At 43.0% G+C, this 20262-nt stretch overlaps 1 protein-coding gene across 1 annotated transcript in view; it reads left to right on the top strand.

Moving 5' to 3' along the window:
* The first annotated feature begins 1736 nt into the window (after positions 1-1736).
* Positions 1737-20262, top strand: part of CLVS1 (clavesin 1) — a 147249-nt gene continuing 128723 nt past the window's right edge. The window contains exon 1 of the mRNA XM_059901993.1: positions 1737-2191. Within this exon, the coding sequence (XP_059757976.1) occupies positions 1737-2191 (455 nt within the window). The remainder of the gene's footprint in view (positions 2192-20262) is intronic.

The raw sequence follows: 20262 nt of genomic DNA, 5'->3' as shown, positions 1-20262 counted from the left end.
TCCATATCCTGTGATGTACCATAATGGAAAAGAATATGAAAAAGACTATGTATATATGTATGATGGAATCACTTTGCTGTACAGTAGTAATTACCACTACATTATAATTCAACCATACTTCAATAAAAAATAAATTAAAAATAAATAAATAAATTTATTTCACCAAGGGAAAAACAAAACAAACAAACAAAAAACAATCATTATCATAAGTAAAATAATATTTCAGGACAACAGAAAAGTTATACGAAAAAATGACTTTTAAGTCCATATGGATATTGGGTTAGGTAAGGAGACAACCGAGAGTTTCAAGTCCCTTTGCCTTTTTTTTAAAAAAATAAATTTATTTATTTATATTTTTGGCTGTGTTGGGTCTTTGTTGCAGTGCACGGGCTTCTCATTGTCGTGGCTTTTCTTGTTCTGGAGCACAGGCTCTAGGCACACGGGCTTCAGTAGTTGTGGCACACGGGCTCAGTAGTTGTACTGCACAGACTTAGTTGCTCCACGGCATGTGGGATCTTCCCGGGCCAGGGCTCAAACCCATGTGCCCTGCATTGGCAGGCGGATTCTTAACCACTGCGCCACCAGGGAAGTCCTCAAGTCCCTTTGCCTTTAGCAGAATAGTAAAACCACTTGTAAATGTCCGCACATGAGACTCTTTCTCACTGCTGTTGAATTTGATTACTGAAGGTCAAGCTTCCAGCCATAAGCCTGTCCTTCCCTCCCTGCTCCAGTTCATTGAGTTTAGTTTTGAGTAATTAGGTACTGTGGGGTGAAAATAGGGTGACTTTTTAAAGTCCCTTTTTATTGTTAAGCTGCAAATGGCTGCCTTTAAAACAGGTGGGGGAGGGCGTATTTCTGTGAAAGAAACTGTTTGAGAAAAGAAGCTAATGAGAGGCCATAATGTCTCTGGATAGGAGGCCTGTGAATAGCCCCATAAAGCAGGCGGTAACAGAGGAGGATTTTTCTCTCTTCTTGAGTAATTCATAAAAAAGCAATCTATTACTGGGCTTTCCTGGTGGCGCAGTGGTTGAGAACCTGCCTGCCAATGCAGGGGACATGGGTTCGAGCCCTAGTCTGGGAAGATCCCACATGCCATGGAGCAACTGGGCCCGTGAGCCACAATTACTGAGCCTGCGCGTCTGGAGCCTGTGCTCCGCAACAAGAGAGGCTGTGACAGTGAGAGGCCCGCGCACCGCGATGAAGAGTGGCCCCCGCTCGCCACAACTAGAGAAAGCCCTCACACAGAAACGAAGACCCAACACAGCCATAAATAAATAAATTTTTTAAAAAAAGCAATCTATTACTAATCTGACCATACACTATCATGTTAACTAGTCAACGTAACTAAAAACTTCCTAAACGTATTGCAAATACTTGCATATTACACACTGAAGTTGTCAATAATAAAATTATGCCAAATATCCTCTTTTAAAGAAAATATACCCTTTATTCTTCTAATCAGATCTGCAGCATAATATACTGCTTTTCTGAGCTCCAATTAACTTACCCAGACTTTCTTTGTATCATCTCTGTTTGTTTCTCTTGTGTGCATTTGTTTTGCAGTAAGCAATGGCCTCGGTTTTGCTTCTCTTTGGGATGGCCGCCACCACATAGGACCTGAATGTCCTACTGCTTTCCAGGAACAGAAAGAAGACCCTCTATTTGTCTGTTTCAGTGGCAGCTTGGTAGTAAAAAAACTGTTGAATGGGCCACAATTTCAGCAGACCATCACGTGAATGGGACCAGTCTCTTTTCTTCCCAAATATCAGAAATTAAGCACTTGGAAAGGACATTTGGCCAAGATGACCCATTTACAGGCTGGACTCAGCCCAGAGACTATAGAGAAAGCTCGCCTAGAACTGAATGAAAACCCAGATGTTTTGCACCAGGATATTCAGCAAGTCAGGGACATGATCATCACCAGGCCTGACATTGGATTTTTACGCACAGATGATGCCTTCATCCTGAGATTTCTCCGAGCCAGGAAGTTTCACCAAGCAGATGCCTTTAGACTCCTGGCCCAGTACTTCCAGTACCGCCAGCTAAACCTGGACATGTTCAAAAACTTCAAGGCTGATGATCCTGGCATCAAGAGGGCCCTCATCGATGGGTTCCCTGGAGTGCTGGAAAACCGCGATCACTATGGCAGGAAGATTCTTCTGCTGTTTGCAGCCAATTGGGATCAGAGTAGGTAAATGTAGATAGTGTCTTTATTTGTTTTTTCTTTTTCATAAGCATTGTCACCGCATGTTTGGGGCTGTATGCCTTTACAGATAATGGGCTCTTATTTAAAAGTATATATTCTACACATCCACAAAGAGAATTTTAAGGCCACAAGTCTTTTAACTGTCATCAATAGGTGATTACAGATCCACAGCAATGTTTTGGAACAAAAGAATCACAGTTTTAGAATTGTAAGAGACCTCAGAAGTTATTCTGTTCATCAAAGTGGGTCATTTATTTTAATAAAATTGAAATCTGGTCTGCTAGAAGAACCATATATTCTGTCTTTAGGGTTCTCATCTTTAACAACAACAACAAAAATGGATTCAGTAGATGGCTTTAAGTCAAGTGTTTTTAACACATGAACTAATTTCTTGGATCTTCTCCATGACTTTAATATCTGACCTTTCTTCTGCATGCCAGACCTTCCCATCCAAATGCCTGCCAGCCATTTCTCCCGGAAAGTCCTATAAAGAACCGCAAACTCAACATGTCCCAACTGAGTGCAGCATCTTTCCCACTCTCCCCACTCTTCCATCCATCCAGTCTCTCAAGCCAGAAACCTGGGTGTCTTCCCAGACTGCTCCTTGCCCTTGCTCCTCACATCCAATTAAATGCCAAGTCCTACCCCTTTCTTCTTTTTTTAAAAAAAATTATTTATTTATTTATTTATTTATGGCTGTGTTGGGTCTTCGTTTCTGTGCGAGGGCTTTCTCTAGTTGCGGCAAGCGGGGGCCACTCTTCATCGCGGTGCTCGGGCCTCTCACTGTCGTGGCCTCTCTTGTTGCGGAGCACAGGCTCCAGACACGCAGGCTCAGCAGTTGTGGCTCACGGGCCTAGCTGCTCCGCGGCATGTGGGATCTTCCCAGACCAGGGCTCGAACCTGTGTCCCCTGCATTGGCAGGCAGATTCTCAACCACTGCGCCACCAGGGAAGCCCTACCCCTTTCTTCTTAAAACCACCTCAAATCTCTTCACTCTCTTTGCCCCCATGGCTACTGCCCTAGCGTAACTTCTCATTATTTCTCACCTGCATCACTGAGACAGCCTCCTGACTGGAGTCCCTGCCTCTGGTCTAGTCTCCTCTGAGCCATTCTAGCCTTTACCATCATCAGAGTAACCCGTCCAAAATTCCGTTATGTCGCTCCCCTCATTAAAATTCTTCAGTGACCTGCAAGGTCTTCAAAGTAAAGCAAAGCTCTTTATCATCCACCTTCTGCATCTCCTGCTCGTCTTCACCCTCTGCCCTTTTTCATGTTCTCTGGTCCTGCTGGTTGGAAGTGTAAGCCTTGTCTTAAATAGCTGAGGTTTCAACATGCCTCCAAGCCTCTGGACTTGCCCCACCAGCTACTTAAAGCAGGGATCAACCATTTCTTATGCCAAGTCCAACCATCTTGGACATAACCTGCCTACTGACTCACACCTATCTCTATGGTTCTTCGGGAAGGTAGTCTTTATCTACCTTCCATCCCAACCTGTTTCAGTGAGGTGCCTTCCTCTATTCACATGTTTCCGTTAAAGTATTTACAGTTGGAGTATAAGAACCACTGTTATTTTAGTTAGTATTTTTGAAAACATACCACATACTCTGCTAAGCATTTATATGTACATATATTTTCTCATTTAATCCACTCAAGAACTTTGCATGATGGGTATTCCTAGGATCCCTATTTTACATTTGATGACATGAGGTCTTGAGAAGTTAAGTAACTCATTCAATGTCACACAACCAGTGAAATACAGAGTGGGGTTGACTTGAGAGCAAGTTATCTTAACCTGGCTTTACTGTAATTGCATGTTTACTTGTGTGTTCTTTCTTAGCCCTCCTCCCAAGACTGCAGGTTCCTTGAGAGCAGGAGACTGTGCCTTTTTCATGTTTATCTCTTGGGCATATGGTCCAATAGGCAATAAATGCTGAATGCAAAAAAATGCATGAATTAATCTCCAAAACTTCACCTGTGGCTTGAGCTCTCACAGGGGGATCATATTGAAATTATGGTATTTGGGGAAACACAGGTTTAACTTTAAAAATATACCAAAGATTAATACATTGCAGTTTCTGGTCTATTGTACATACTCAAGTATCAATCACTATAATTATTGAATAAATTTCCTAATTAAAAAAAAATACCAAAGAGCCCCTCTCCCAAATATAATTAAAAGGAATTTCTAGGGCGCCCCTTTAGTGCCTCATATGACTATTCCTCCCCCTAAAAATGATGATTAGTATGGGACACCTTAGTGACCACTGGCTGTTTTCTGGCTGGTAAACTGGAATAAAGCGATCTAATCCTGAAAAGGTATTTGAATGTTTTAACACTATCAGTCTAGAGATTGTTCAGGTCTACACCTAGGTCTGGGCTGCCCTGCCATGTCTCTGTTCTGTTATTCCATAAGCATTAAGGATGAGCCTCTTGTTACAATGCTCTACTGATGAGAAAGATTTCCAGGTCTTTACATTTACCCATATATCATTCACTCAACAAACATGTGACAAGTGTAGACTTTGTGCCAGGGCTTGTGCTAAGGCACAAGGACATGATGAACGCGATGCAAATACAATGTCCCTCCAGCAAACAACCCCTTGGGCCACCCACTGTCCAGTTATGGTGCAAACACATAGACAGCTAACTCCCATCTAACACAGGAGAATTCCTTTTGAGACGTAAACCATCAACACAGGACATGAGTCTTAAACTAGAGGGAACAGCTGTCCTCTCGAAAAGGGCACATGAACATTTTGGATTTCGAAACAGAAAAATTTGATGATTCTGGAGAATGATCCTGCTGACTTCATTTGTGCTTAGTTGAATGTGTTGGAGAACTTGTATCTGCTAAGACAGATGATACACAGAACACCAGTAAGCGATGATTTACACATGAGGAGATAAATCATCATGAAATATCTTGTTTTGTATTAGTCTTTGGTCTGTATGTACCTCAAAATGTGTTAAGAAGCAAGAAGAAACAAGTCTTTAAGGGAATAATTCAAATCTTTATGATTAAGATAACCTTGAAAGAGTTACTTCACGTCTCTGTTCCTCAGTTTCCTCAGGTGTAAAATAAAAAGCTTGAACTAGGTAAACCCTGAGATATCTTCTAGCTCTACTGGCTCATGAATGTGAAGCTCTTTCAGCCTGATCCTATGGATGGAGAGGGATTTTAAAATTCACTTTATAGGCTCCTGATTCACTAGGTTCTTTAAAGTAATCCCTCTCTTCTCTCACACACACATACACAACAAACACACACAACACACACACACACACACACACACACACACACACACACACAATCTCTTTCTTCCACCCCTCCTACCCCTCCCAAAGCTGGGTCTACTTGAGGCAGTTTGTTTCAAACTGTAGAATACTATTTGTTCCAAACCATTTTGGCTTTAACAAGAAGGTGAAAGATAAGGCTATCTTACTGATAGCCAAAGATGATTAGAAACAAACAAACCTCAGTTTGAACCTGGATACTGTCATGTGATTTACTGGTTATATGATCTGGGACAAGCAACCTCTTGACGGTTATTTAATAATGTAGTTGGGAGGACTGAATGAAACAAGGCATTTAAGGTACACAGCGCATTGCTTGGCCCATGGTAAACAATTAATGTTAGCTTCTAGTATTATCACAAACACTATTAAACCTCCCACTACAAATATAATAGAGCACAGAAGGTAAATAAGTTAAAAATAGAGACAGGAGTACAATATTTGAGAACAGAAGTGGGCCGACGAGTGTGATCTGCCCCTTGCCCATCCTCAGCACTTGTTAGCTTTCTCCCCAGACGTGTTCCCTGTCACACAGACCTAGCCTAATGGAACCCCGAAGGGCTGAAGAGTTAGCACAGCTTTGCAAAATGATTACTGGACTCTCGTGGGGAGCCTGAGATGACTGGAAAGTGATTTGAACGTCTCATATGAAAGGTTTACTGAGATTAAAATGGCTATTAATATTTATTAAAACGATGTAAATCTCATTCATCTAGACCCAGACAGCCTGAGCAAGAGCCCAGAACAGTGAGTGATGAGAAGTGCTACCCTCCGGGGGCATGTGCAGGGTTAGGTGTGCCCACAGAACACAGAGGTCTCGGAGCACAAACTGGCCTCCTCAGCCGGCTTCTGTCTTTCCTGAGGCTGCCGGGCTGAACTGAAAGGAGTTAGATTAAATCAGCACCCACCTACTCATTCATACAATGAAGCCGGCACCTCCAGGGTCAGCAGAGTGTACATTTCAGCGCTGCAGCCTGGTGTGTAACGGAAACCTAAGGAAACACTCTTGCTCAATGTGCCCTTTGATCTTTTTCACCTTAATTCATAACAACATTGGCAAGAGTCCCCAACTTGCCCCTAAGATCTGATAAAAAAGACATCTATTTCTTGTTTCTTTCTGAGTTGCATACTTGCAAGGGGCCACACAGCCTGATTTGCCCAGGAATGCCCTTCCCACAAAGGGGAAAATGTAAGCACAGAAGAACTCGTCTATTTTTTTCTGGATTTTGCTCAGTTAACAAAAGAGCTAAAATTGGTCAGGTTATTTTACTTTCTGGAGCCTCAATTTTATCAAATGGAAATGGGTCTAGTATCTGGCATGTGGAGCTGTTGCAAGGATTAACCCCAATTACTCTAGTTGATGGTGTCCAAGGGGCAGAATAGGATAGTGATTAAATGCACAAACTCTGAAGCCAGATGGCCAGCTTCAAATTCCAGCGGCCTCCTAACCAGCTATATGATCCTGAGCAAGTTGTTTAAATTCTTATTATCTTCAGTTTCTCACCTGTAAAGTGGGGATGATCATGATCATAGATTAGCACTAGTCAATAAATGGCAGTTGTTTCTTAAGAAAAAAACTCAAAGCAGGCAAATATCTAGGATATCAGGTCACAAGATGTTTTTTCTAAGGGCAGTAGAATTTGATGCCATTACTAACTTTCCTCCTCCTGAAAAGTATAGACAATACAGCTAAGACCCCAAGCCACCGTGCTCCAAAGACCTCCACGGTAGCTCAGTTGTGGCTGGCAGGCTCTGAGAAGTCACCTGGTCTTAGTGTCCCTACCTATTATGTTTACTATAGTCTCAGGATATCAGAAAAGCATCGGGTGGGGGGGGGCAGTCCAGGTAATAAAAGCCCCACAATAGACTACAATAGTATCTGTTGGTGCCATGTGTAGACCAGCTGGTCCCCAAGTACTTTAATGGGGGAAAAAACAATTGGAAATGCATTGTAAATCAAAATATATAAAATTACACTGGACATTCTTTTGTCAGTGTATTGTTTGTTTCCCACAACTGAAAGCTCAAAAATCAGCAGCCAGGTGGAAAATTAGTTGAAAAGTTGGTTCTTTGAGGAGGCTGAGGTATTATTCTAAGGAAGAGCCACGTTAGGGTAATTTAGTAGAGAGAAAAGGCAGCTGATGAACAGCTTGATTACTACCTTCGAGTATATAGAGTTATTATTAAGAAGGCAATGAATCCTGTAGGCTCTCTTTCCCCAAAATACAGAACCAGGGACAAAAGATTTGCACTGAAGCACAGCCATCTGGATTGAAGATCAGGGAGCCTGAGCCACGACTTCAGCCCCAGGGCTGGGACAGGGTGAGGGGTTGGTGCATTTGCTTGGGATGCAAAATTGAAGGGGGCACCCAAACACTCATTAATCAAAGTAAGTAATATTGTCATAAAATATTTTTTAGAATCAAAATTAACGCAAACAAAAATTCCTGATGAACAGAATATCAAAATTTTCAAGAAGGCAGGATAAGAATGATTGATTTTTCCTTGTGCTTTGCGTTCCAGTATGGCTCAGCACAGCACTGCTCAGGCCAATCAGGTTTCTCAAGGGAAGAGCCTTAAGTTGGTTCCCAGTCAGTTATATTACAGCGCATAATTCTGTACCTCCATACTCTATACAGCTGTTAGGACCTTATGGTTCCCAAGCATTTCCGTGTACATTTTCTGATTTGATGCTCATAACCATTTGAGGAGTTTCAGTATCACTAAGTTACAAATAACAAAGAAGAGGTTTGGGGAGGAGAGGATACTTTCTAACCAAGGAGCATTATGACTCATCAATGGAAAAACTTAGACTCAAGGCTTCCAATTCCAAGCTCATTCCAAAGACACTTGGAGCTGACTGCTCAGCTCCTGAGTGATTAGATATTTCAAAATATCCATGGAGCTTCTGAAAGTCTGTAAGTGGATTTCCTGGTGGTAGACAAGGGTGTGGATGAAGACAGTGACCACAGTGGAGAGGATCTAAGATTTAAGAGCAGAGATTCTCAAAAGAAGCACAACTGGCATTTGAAGCTGCTTGGTTCTTAATGTGCAGGACTGTGTCCAGCATTGGGAATGTCCAGCATCCCCTCTCCCAGGTACCGTCATCACCTGAACGACCACCTTCATATTTCCAAAGCCCTTAGGGGAGCTAGAAGCCACTGTGAGAACCCCTGAAGGGGCCTGTCTAAAAACGTCCTAACACCGATGTCAATAACACCCTTTGTGAATTGCCTTTGTGCCAAGTGTTTGATACATATAATTTCTAATTCCTACCATAGTCCTGCAAGGATCTAGGTTATGTGTGTAGCTAATCTATAAAAGAGATGAAATGCTTCTCTTGTCTGTCTGAATAGAAAGACTATGCTTTCCCACGAAACCCTAGCTATGGTCTCATTCCTACCCTGAACTCAAAGCTTCCAGAGCTTCTTACAATCAAAATCTGAATCACTGGTGTATTGCTAAGTGGCAAAGCAGCCCTGGGGTCCAAATGCAAGATTTCTCACAGCCTCCTTTCAGCCCCCCTCTCCTAGCCAAGAAGCCCAGGGCGGCTCGGTGTAAACAACAAAGCCATTCCTCGTGAGACAGTGAAGGAAGAGCATTGCAAGTTGGGTGCACCGGAAGTTGAGATGAACCTGGAGGCTCAATGGGGAGGGCCCGCCTAGTCCCTGATAAGAGCGGGAAGAAAGGGAGTGGAGAGGGACCCATCACTTCAGTTTGAGCAAATAAGAAAGTGGGTGGGGCGCCGAACAATAGACAAGACTTGCTAGTCTTTTTTTAACTATGTGATCAGTATTTTATTAAATGCAGTAGCATTAGTAACACTTGAAAAATAACAGTATACATAGGAGCTGGGCCTGTAATGTATTCAGGCTGCAGAAAATACTCGGGCACGTGTGCATTTTCTGGACTCCTCCTGAGATGGTACTTATGAGAATTGGGCCCATAGGTTAGGGACCAGTGATTAAGAGTATGGTTCAATCCCAGCTTTACCACTTGTGAGCTATGTGACTTTGGGTGATGTAGCTCTTTCAGTTTTCGGCTTTCTCAAATGGGACCTGGCAGTAACCCTAGCTAAGGTTGCTGTGAGGATCCGAGATAATACAGGCAAAGCACTTGGCGGAGTCTTTGACACACCGTTCGCGTTCAGTGCAGGGAGACAAGTATTGTTACCACTTTATAGCGTAATTATCTACTGTAAGACTTGCTATTGTGTAGCGGGATGAATCCAAGCTTCACTCGTTCCTCCATGTACTCCAGAGACGTGCTGAACAGTTACAGTTGGCCAGCTCTGGGCGAGTTCCTGACGGTCCAAAGGAGCTCCGCATCCCAGAATGGCATCTCACACAAGCACCGCCCCCGCCCCAGTCCCTCCAGGTGTGAAACGACAGGAAGATGAATGATACTAGGGTACTTGACCTTCCTGCTGTCACAATTCTGAAAGCAAGGACACTGCCGTGTTTACTTTGTAATGAAGAAATCAACCGAGAATCTATGTGCTCTTAGGCAGCAGGCGCTCTTCCACTCACCACTTTGTTCTGGACAGGTGTTCAGCTGCTCCTCGTCCCCTCCTGCCAGACGTAATGGATCTAATGGATATGCTGGCGGCCCAGCTCCTTCAGACGTCACCGGTTATTGCCGAGCCGTGGCAGCCTCCGAAGGGCTGGCGTGGCCTGCGTCCCGACAGCACGGTGGTGGGAGATGCGCATTAAGTGGGTTTTCTCTTCTGAGTAAAACCCCGAGCTAGTAGGTGGGATGTAAGTCTTCAAACTATAAATAAGCCACTTGATGGAGGTTCACCTTTAGCTTCTGCAAGAGCATAAAAGAGCTTTTTACAAGCAGCGGGGGGTCTACACCTCGTTCAGTTTTACTGCCCTGAGTACAAGAACTTGTGAACGAAGGGGCCAGATTTCTAAAATGTCAGTGCTGAATGCTGGGTAGCCAAGGGGGAGGCAAGTCAGGTGGACTTTGTGCTTCTCACCAGGGCCATGAGGCAACCCTCCTCCCCAGTCCCAGGCCCTATCGAGGCAGGTTCAGGAAAAGGTCTAGCTGTCTGTTCTTCCTACAGAAACATTCTCAGCATCGTTCTAGCAGTGATCAGTTTTCCAATTGTTGTGACCTTGGCAATGAGCAAAGTTGAACCGAAGAGAAGGAGAGTATTACAACCACAAAATCAGACACTGTTGAGTGCTTACCTTGCGGCAGGCAGTAATGCTCTTAGGTAGTCACTATTCATATCCTTATTTTGCAGGTGATGAGATTGAGACTCAGAGAGGTTAGGTGACCCATCCAAGATCACACAGCTGGTAAATGGCTAAAACGAGCTGGATCTCAGACCTAACTCCATAGTTCAAATACTGTTCTGTATAGTTCACCACTAGAACCCATTTGCCAAACTTGGGGGCCATTCGATCAGACACTCAGGAGGGCTCTCAGCAAGGTATGAGTGAGCAAGCCTCTCTCGGTCACTCAAGGTCCCAAAGACTTGAAAAGGCTCTCATAGCTTAACAGGGAAATCCTGTTGCCACGTACTCCAATCTCATAGAAACCTGGCAAATCAAATGTTGAAGATCCTGTCCAATCTCAACCCTAATTATTTGGCCATAATAAGAGTGACAACAGAAACAACTTTGATTTTTTTAAAATCCCAGCCCAACAAAGGAATCTGGATATTGCTTGGAATATATCACAGAAAGTGGTCCTAGTATGAGTGTGATCTAAGATAGTGATCGAGAGCGTCATCTTTGCCTACCTGTTCCTTCCACTAAGATGAGTCGGCTTTCAGTTGGCAAACAGAACCCCAGCTCCACAGCTTACCAGCTCTGTGACCTCAGCGAGATACATAACTCCTCTAACCTTCAGTTTCCTCACTGTCTGGTAATGATCACGTGTCCTTGGTAGAGCTGTGAGGGTTAAATGAGGTGCTAGGTAGGAAGGGGTCTGACGCAGACGGCCATGTCCTTTCTTCCATCATTCAGGTGGTTTTCCCACGTCGATCTAATGTAAGATGCCCAAGATACAATTTCTCATTCGGTTTAAAGAACTTATAAAATAGACTACATCTCTGTTACGTGCTTCTAAAAAGCTGGCGACTGATGCGGAAATGAAGCTCGAAGAGTTTACTCTGCTTCCTCAACCTGCTGGAGGAGTGTATGGCTCGCCACGTGGGTTAGTCAAATAGTTCCTCAAATATTTCTTCTAAATCCCCTTCTTCCTCCATAAGAACTCCTTGTCAGACATTCCTCAGCACTCACACTCTAATTCTGCTTAGTCCAGGGCTCAGCTGCTTTCTGCCCACTGTCAACATCCCCGTCGATTGAGCTCAGGTCCTTGAAAGCATGCCCGTTAGAAGCGTCTCCCGTGCGGATTGAATGGAAGGCAGAGCAGTGGGGTCTCTGCTCTGAGGTAACACGGCAGTGCACGTTCCTGCCTAGCCCCTCAGGGAGCTGTCAGACGTCACAGGGCTCCTGCAACATTGTTACGAAGGCCGGGCAGGTTTGCAGCAGGAGGCGACCATCAGAAGCAGGAGAGCAAGCTTTCACTGACAGCATATCTTTCCAGACCTCCTGCTCCTTGCAAATGCTCACTTCTAAACCCAGGAGTTTAAAAGACATGACACTCGTTACTGTGTAGATAAGGAAGTCTCTTCTGATGCCTAGAAATCCGAGGGTCTAAGAATAAATTCCTCCTTCCTGGAGCGTGGCCTGGATAAAGCAGCCAGCCCAGAGCTTTGCTCACTTACTCAACTTGAAATCCTGCTCCAGTGGGGGGCACAGCCTGGGTCTGCTCTTTAAAAGTCCAGCGGCAGTAAAAGAGGGCACGGAGAAAGGGCGTTTTTAATCACGGTGCTATCTGTGTGCTGCGTTCACTGTGAGATTTTCTCAAGGGCGTAGCTGACTTCCTGAACGAGTGCATTGCGAGCTATGGGGCCTTTTCTCGTATGACCTGAAGCTCTTCTGGGCTGTTTGCTGCTTTCCCCAGTTCTCAATCAGCCGGGAAGCATCTTTTGATCCCTTTACAAGAAGCACACTGTAGAGCTTCCAAGGAAACCCTCCAGTGCCTGAGCCCTGAACCTCAGGCCTAGGACCAGCGCCCAGCTCTCCTGCCCTTATATGGTTCCTAGATAATCGCTCCTGAACGGTGATATACGGAACCTTAGGTAGCTGCTGGGGATGACGAAATGCCTACACTTCGCTGAGGTTGTAAATCAAGCTCAGAAGCCATTTACTGTGAGTCCTATAAAGCAGTAGAAGTTATTGCTACTATACTGAGAAACATAGCATCAGACAGGAAAATAAAGAGAAGGTAAATTTTGTTGTGAGGGTTTTAAAGTGATGTGTTGTTTTTTCTTTGCAAGTTCTCTTTTTGTTTCTCATCATTTTTCTCTTCTCTTTGCCTCTATTTCTTCCCCATCTCTAATACTCCCTGCTGAGTGTCTCCGAATCTAATTTCAAATATGGCACTCCCGCAAGTAACACCCAGTGTCTTCCCGGCTGAGAGTGTGCTAATATTAGTAATGCTTCCCAGGCACTGGGCATCTCCTGTGCCACGTTGTTAATTTAATCCTCCCGACAATTTGTGAAGGAGAATTATTATCTTCATTTTAAATAGAAGGTGTCTAATCTGGACAAAATCACAAGACTGGTTGGTGGTTTGATTCTGAGTATTTCTCTTTCTCCTTCTTCATGATACCTGGTTATGTCTGGGGTCTGCTTCCGGGGATTGTGTCACCTAATCTCTGATTGCTCACAATTTATTACAAATTCCCTGCTCAGGAATCCTTAAGGGCTCCCTAACAAAACTGATTCAGTCTCTTTGCCACACATTTTGCCATAGAAAACCTTAAGAACTTGGCATTAGTTTCCTTATCCAAAGGACATCTTCCACCTGAGTAAGCCACCTCTCCCCCTTCCCCCCTCCTCACTCACTGAAGCTCTTTCCCACCTTTGCTTACCTAGCTCCTACTATTTAGTTTTCGTTCCCATAATGAGGTGAGCATGGGCCCTACAGGAGCACAGACAAGAGGCACCTAACCCACTGGGAAGCTGGGGCCTCGGAGAAATTTTCCTGAAGGCATTATCTGGCTTGACGGAGAAGGAAGACTGAGCAGGTAGAGGGGAGGAATGTGAGGGGGGCCGTTTGAGACAAAAAGACCACACAGCGCAGGGATCCGGGGAAGAGAGAGCTAGCCTTGCTGGAAGAGCCTCAGTTGGTTCCATTGAGGGTAGACTATAAGGGCTCACATGGAGAGAGAGGAGGCTGGGGAGGTAAGCAGAGGCCAGGACTGAAAGGCCTCGCTTGCCACAAGGAACTTGGGCTTTGTGCTTGAGGCCAGATCGAGCCCTACTCCTCTTTCAAAGCTCTCCTCCACACTAAGAAGCTTTGTCCATGGCTGGGACAGCACTGCTCTCTTCCTCTGTTCTTCCCTGAATGCCTGTCACACTCATCTTCTTTACTGCACACTTCTCCATGCTTCAGGAAGCTTCTGGAGGCAGGACGCTGTGTCTTTTTCTCCTTGGTATCCACAGGTACAGAGTAGTGCCCAACAGCGTCCTCTTGACTGGCGGGGAGAAGTTTGGAACAATGGAAAGTCCAGAGGGGAGAAGCTCTCTGGAGACTCTTCCCAATGACAACATTCTTGTTAAGGGGACCAGAGTTGTGTGCAGTTGAACTTGAGAATGAAGGAGGAAGAGATGAGGGTGCTCTGTCTACCGCCTGCCCGGCGATTCTCAGCGTGACATAATGGGGACAGAGAACGTCCTAGAAGCAGCAGGAGCAACCAGGACGTGGGACGGGAGTCACTACTGCGGGGTCTCTGGTGGCTCCACCCGCTGTGTGATGAGCTCAGGTGACAATTCGCTCACCTAATAAGGATGTGGAAGTAGATGACTTGCATTGTTTTCCCTCGATTCTTACGTTCTGTATTCCGTGCGTGTCACTGTGCATAAGACCGAGTTGAGAGAAGGTTTCGTGTTATAGAAACGTGCATTGTTCAGGGTGCTTCCTTCCCTGCAGAGCTCAGGGAGCGGAAACCCGACTCGCCGCCTCATTCTTTGCGAAGGGCGTCTTATTTCTACTCCGGATCCTCTTCACCCTGACAGGTTTGTGTGGATGATATTGATCACACATTTCCTCATGAGTTTCTGATGAGTTAATCCATCATATAATTTTATAGCATGCATATTGGTTAGTAGATCACACCACCGCAGCTAGAGTGTTTCAGTTTGATATCTGATCTGTGAAACCCGCCAGAATAATACCGCAATGCCTCATTTACCTTATAGTTCGTAAGGGAAGAGGGTATCCCATCCAGAGAAGCTAAATCTTCAGATAGTTGAGGGTTGCTTTTTAGAAGCCAGTTTTAAAATTTTATTTTATGCAGTTGTGTGTGTTTTTTTTTTAAAAAAAAAAAACCACCTTAGAATGCATTATGTACTCCCTACCCTTGTCAAATATAGTGTAATACTTTTTTAAAATGACAAATGTTGACAACAGTAAATATAAGTTATCGTGCCCTGGGCTGTGAAGTAACTATCGTGATGAGGATTCTTGGAACATATGGGCTTTGTTCCCATGCTACATGGCCCATACTGCCACGCTATGTGCACTTTCTAATTCTTTTGTTTGTTTTGTTTTGTTTTGAGTACCTCTTTCTCCTCTTAGCTATTAATTGGCTATTGTTAGTGGGCTTGCTTCAAAACCCTTTCTCCTAATTTTCTGTGGATTAGGAAGCCAGAAAACTGAGCTTGTTGAATTGTATGCTTTGGGTGAAGATCTATGGGGAATCCCAAGAAATAATGTAAATGAGCTGTAGCAGTGCATGAATTTTATGGCATCTCCTCTGTATGCTCAGAAATATAGTTCTGCCTAATGCACCAGCAGGCAGGGCATGAAGCACCTTCTGATGCAGATTCTATTTGGAACTGTGCAAAATGGAAAACCTGGGCAGTTTTTCTTCCAAGGTTTTTCCAATCTTGGATTCACATACTACACCCCCCTCTGACTTGTGTGTCTTTCTTCTCTATAATGTTTGCCCAGCCTAACAGAAAAGGACCTATGTTTTCATTTACACTTGGACTAAACCTGTTTTTACCAAAGTGGTGACTATCCTTTATATTTTTATGTTTAGATTTTTCTAGCTACTAAATGCAAGCTTTTGTCTCTCATCAAGAATATATTGGGCAACAAAAAGTAGCTTAGCTCTCTGTTTATCTTTTACTACATCCTGTGTCTTTCCTGAATACCTACTCTAAGGCAGTGGGGATCCAAAGAGCGCTGTCCCTGGGCCCACTCCCTTTGGTCCCCTCACTTGAGCTGCCACCCCCTTCTCATGTGTCATATGACCCTGACCCCACCACCATGACCAAAATATAATTTTTATATTTATAGATTTAAATTTATACTGCTTTGGTCTGTTCACCCAGGGGTGGGGACAGGAACACGGACACTGGCAAGCATCATGAGCTCATAGACACCTTAGCCAGGGAGAAACGTGGGAGATGCCTTCTTCCTTGTTTTCCACAGTGGTCTAAGTAATTGCAGCTGCTGGGTAAGTGAGACACATTTACCCGGCTCATTCTGAACCTGAGGGCAGAGACTTTTGGTCTACGTTTGGCTACTGGGCATCTGTGAATCTCCTGAAATTTTAGACACATGTGCATTTGGTATAGAAGGTACCCAAGCTTCCACCAGATTCTCAAGAGGCTCACAGCCAAAAGTTGTTTAAGAACCCCACATTCGATGTACTGGTTTCCCTGTGCATACAGTTCTGCGATGCCCCGGGGAGCAAACACCCTACTTGGATAGTGTTACAGAAGGGCTGCCAAATGGGCCTGTTGCTCTATCCTAAACATGAAGGGCTGTGTGACTGTAAGAGGAAGCATTACTGTTATACGTGAAATAGACAAACACCAAGGATCCACTGCAGAGCACAGGGAACTATATTCAATATCTTTCAATAACCCATGATGGAACAGGGTCTGAAAAAGTTATACACACACACACATATATACATATGCATATGTATATATATAACTGGAAAATAAAAAAGTAAGCATTGATGATAACCATGACAATAGGGAAAGTGTTAGGACATTGGAAATCATCCACAATCCCCCCACTGAGCTATAACCACTTTTTACACTGAGAATTGAAGTATATTTTGCACACATAGACACACACACACACACACACACACACACACACACACACAATGAGGCTTATACTGGATAGCAGGATAGCACTATGATATAGAGCTCAAGAGCTGTGGCTGGACTGCCTGAGTGTGAGTCAGAGCTCCACCACATACTAGCTGCCTGAGCCTGGACAAGTCACTCAAACACTCTGGGTCTCAATTTAATCACCCATAAAATGAGGATAGTAACAGTATCAACCTTAAAGAGTTGTAATGAGAATGAAAATAGTTAATACAAATAAAGGCTAAGAAAAATGACTGACCCATACTTAGCACTCAGTAAATGTCAACTATTTTTTATTGATCTGCTTTTTTCAATTCAGTAAATTTTTTAACTGAAGAATAGTTAATTTATAATACTATATTGGTTTTGGGTGTACAGCATAGTGATTCAATATTTTTATAGATTATACTCCATTTAAAGTTATTACAAAATAATGGCTATATTTCCCTGTGCTGTACAATGTGTCCTTTTTTGCTTATCTATTTTATACATAGTAGTTTGTATCTCTTAATCCCCTACCCCTATCTTGTCCCTCCCCCCTTCCTTCTCCCCACTGGTAACCACTAGTGTGTTTATTAATCTGCTTTTTTTTTCAGTTAAAATTATATCATGGTTATTTTATGAGTTTACTAAACATGTATTAAGCACAAAATTATGAGTGGATAGTTTAAAACTCAATTAATGCTGAGCATCAGGCTATTTTCAATTTCTGACCAGTATAAATAATGGCATAATGAACATCTTTCTATATAAATATTTCTCTACATCTTTGGTTTTCCCTCCTTAGGATAAATTCCAAGAAGTTGAATTAGTGAGCAATGAAAACTCATATGGCTCTTGTACATATATAGTTAAATTGCTTTCCAGAAATAAGTTTCCAGTCTCTATTCCCCCCAGGAGTCCATGAGAGCACTCCTCTCTCCTTGCTGTACAATGCAACGTGTTGTTATGCATCAAAGCACTGTCATCAAAGCACTGCTTTCTGTTGGTCTGATCAAGTTTTATTGTTTCTTGCTTTTCCCCACTTCCACCCTTTGGGTTTGGAAGTTATCTACTTCTATTATTTTACATGTTATTCTCCAAATTTTTTTTTTTTAATTTTATTTATTTATTTATTTATGTCTGTGTTGGGTCTTCGTTTCTGTGCTAGGGCTCTCTCTAGTTGTGGCAAGTGGGAGCCACTCTTCATCGCGGTGCGTGGGCCTCTCACCATCGCGGCCTCTCATGTTGCAGAGCACAGGCTACAGACGCGCAAGCTCAGTAATTGTGGCTCACGGGCCCAGCTGCTCCGCGGCATGTGGGATATTCCCAGACCAGGGCTCGAACCCGTGTCCCCTGCATTGGCAGGCGGATTCTCAACCACTGCGCCACCAGGGAAGCCCCTATTCTCCAAATTTTAATATGGATGCTTTACCAGCAGATTTTGCTAAAAAGTTCGAGGTCAATCTCTCTATTCTTATCCAGAATAAAGAAAAATGAATGCTCTAACTTCTCTCTGAACTTCCCCATATTTAAAATCACTGCTATCTATTGTTTTAGTCCTACCATATATTCAACCTCAGAGTTATTGTTATTGTTGTTGTTATCACTTGACAATTAATGCCTGTTCAAATTTTCCAAGGTGTTTTACCAATTTCTTTGCTCATTGTTGAATCCTTTTTCTAAAATTAATTAATTTATTTTTTTATTTATTTTTGGCTGCGTTGGGTCTTTGTTGCTGCACATGGGCTTTCTGTAGTTGAGGCGAGTGGGGGCTACTCTTCGTTGTGGTGCACGGGCTTCTCATTGCGGTGGCTTCTCTTGTTGTGCAGCACGGGCTCTAGGGCTTGCGGGCTTCAGTAGTTGTGGCACCTGGGCTCAGCAGTTGTGGCTCGTGGGCTCGAGAGCGCAGTCTCAGTAGTTGTGGCACACCAGCTTAGTTGCTCCGCGGCATGTGGTATCTTCCCGGACCGGGTCTCGAACTCGTGTCTCCTGCATTAGCAGGCAGATTCTTAACCACTGCACCACCAGGGAAGCCCTCATTGTTGAATCTTGCACATGACTCCTCTTTGTGAATTTATTTCCTTCTTGCTGAAGTGAGTAGCTGCAGCTAGTAAACTCTCTTAGCCACCTTTGTATGTTTGAAAATGTAATTTCTTCTTTACTCTTAAATAATATTTTAACTGGGTATATGGATCTAGATTAAATATTGTTTTCCCTAAACACTTTGAAGATATTAATTGCATTTTGGTTGCCTTAAAAAAGTGTATGTTTCTGATGTTTCTTCATAGGTATCTTTTTTTCTCTCTGGTGCCTGTTCTATGCCAAAACCATACTGTCTTGATTATGATAGCTCTGTAATATTAGTTTGAAACCAGGAAGTGTGATGCCTCCAGTTTTGTTCTTTTCACTTAACGATTTCTTTGGCTATTCCGGGTCTTTTGTGGTTCCTTACAAACTGTAGGATTGTTTGTTCTCATTCTGTGAAAAATGCCATTGGAATTTTGTTAGAGATTGCATTGAATCTGTAGATTGGGTAGTGCTTTGGTAGTGTGGACATTTTAAAAACATTACTCTAATCCATGAACAGAATATCTTTCCATTTATTTGCATCTTCTTCAATTTCTTTCATCTTTTATATTCCAGTGCACAAATATTTCACCTCCTTAGTTAAATTTATTCCTGTGTTTGTTTGTTTGTTTGTTTTGCTGCTACTGTAAATGGGATTGTTTTCTTAATTTCTCTTTCTGATAGTTCATTGTTAGTGTATAGCAATGCAATTGATTTTTGTATATGGAGTTTGTATCCTGCAAATTTACTGAATTCGTTTATTAGTTCTAACAGGTTTTTGGTGGAGTCTTTAATATATATAGTATCATATCATCTGTAAACAGAGACTCTGTCTCCTCCTACCCTTACCAAGGACTTAGATGAAAGCCCCATTCCATGTCATGCCCAACGATAAGCAGGCAGAATTTTCTTTATTCCTGTTACAACTATGACTTCTCATTTTCCAGCACCTCATTTTATATGGGGAGACAGTTCTAGTTTTAGTCCCAGGGCCTTGATCTCCATCTCATCACCATGGAAGCATTTGAACTTCAGCCCCTAAGAGCTAGCTCTGGTTCACTTGCTCCATAAGGCTTCAATCCGTCATCTCTCTGATGACTCCTGCTTCCTTTGTGACCCGTGGAGATTTTGCTTTCTTACCTTTGACTTCAGCTATGAATTAACAGTTTAAAATTATATTTATCCCACATTTCTGTTTGGGGGAAGATTTCTGCTTTCTGGCACCAGCCTATTCTACCATCTTAAGCAGAATTTTTAATATATAAATATTTGTATATTTACCTTATATTTATTCACCTTACTTAAATTTCTATTTCCTTGGGTCTCAAGCATACAATCACATATTCTAAAAATGTGAATATGTGTAAACAAGTTCTCAATTTTCTCAATTTTTATCAACAAGTTTTATCTCTTTACTTTTGCCTATGTATTCTGTCATAGATTGAGAGCAATGTGTCAAATTCTTTCAGTATAATTGTATCTTTATCAGGCTCTCTATGACTTTGCTTCCTTGTA

The sequence above is a fragment of the Balaenoptera ricei genome, chromosome 17 (genome assembly GCF_028023285.1).
Source record: "Balaenoptera ricei isolate mBalRic1 chromosome 17, mBalRic1.hap2, whole genome shotgun sequence".
In the NCBI taxonomy this organism is placed as follows: Eukaryota; Metazoa; Chordata; class Mammalia; order Artiodactyla; family Balaenopteridae; genus Balaenoptera; species Balaenoptera ricei.
The sequence above is the reverse complement of the archived record's forward strand: the minus strand, read 5'-3'. Positions and strand labels throughout refer to the sequence as shown.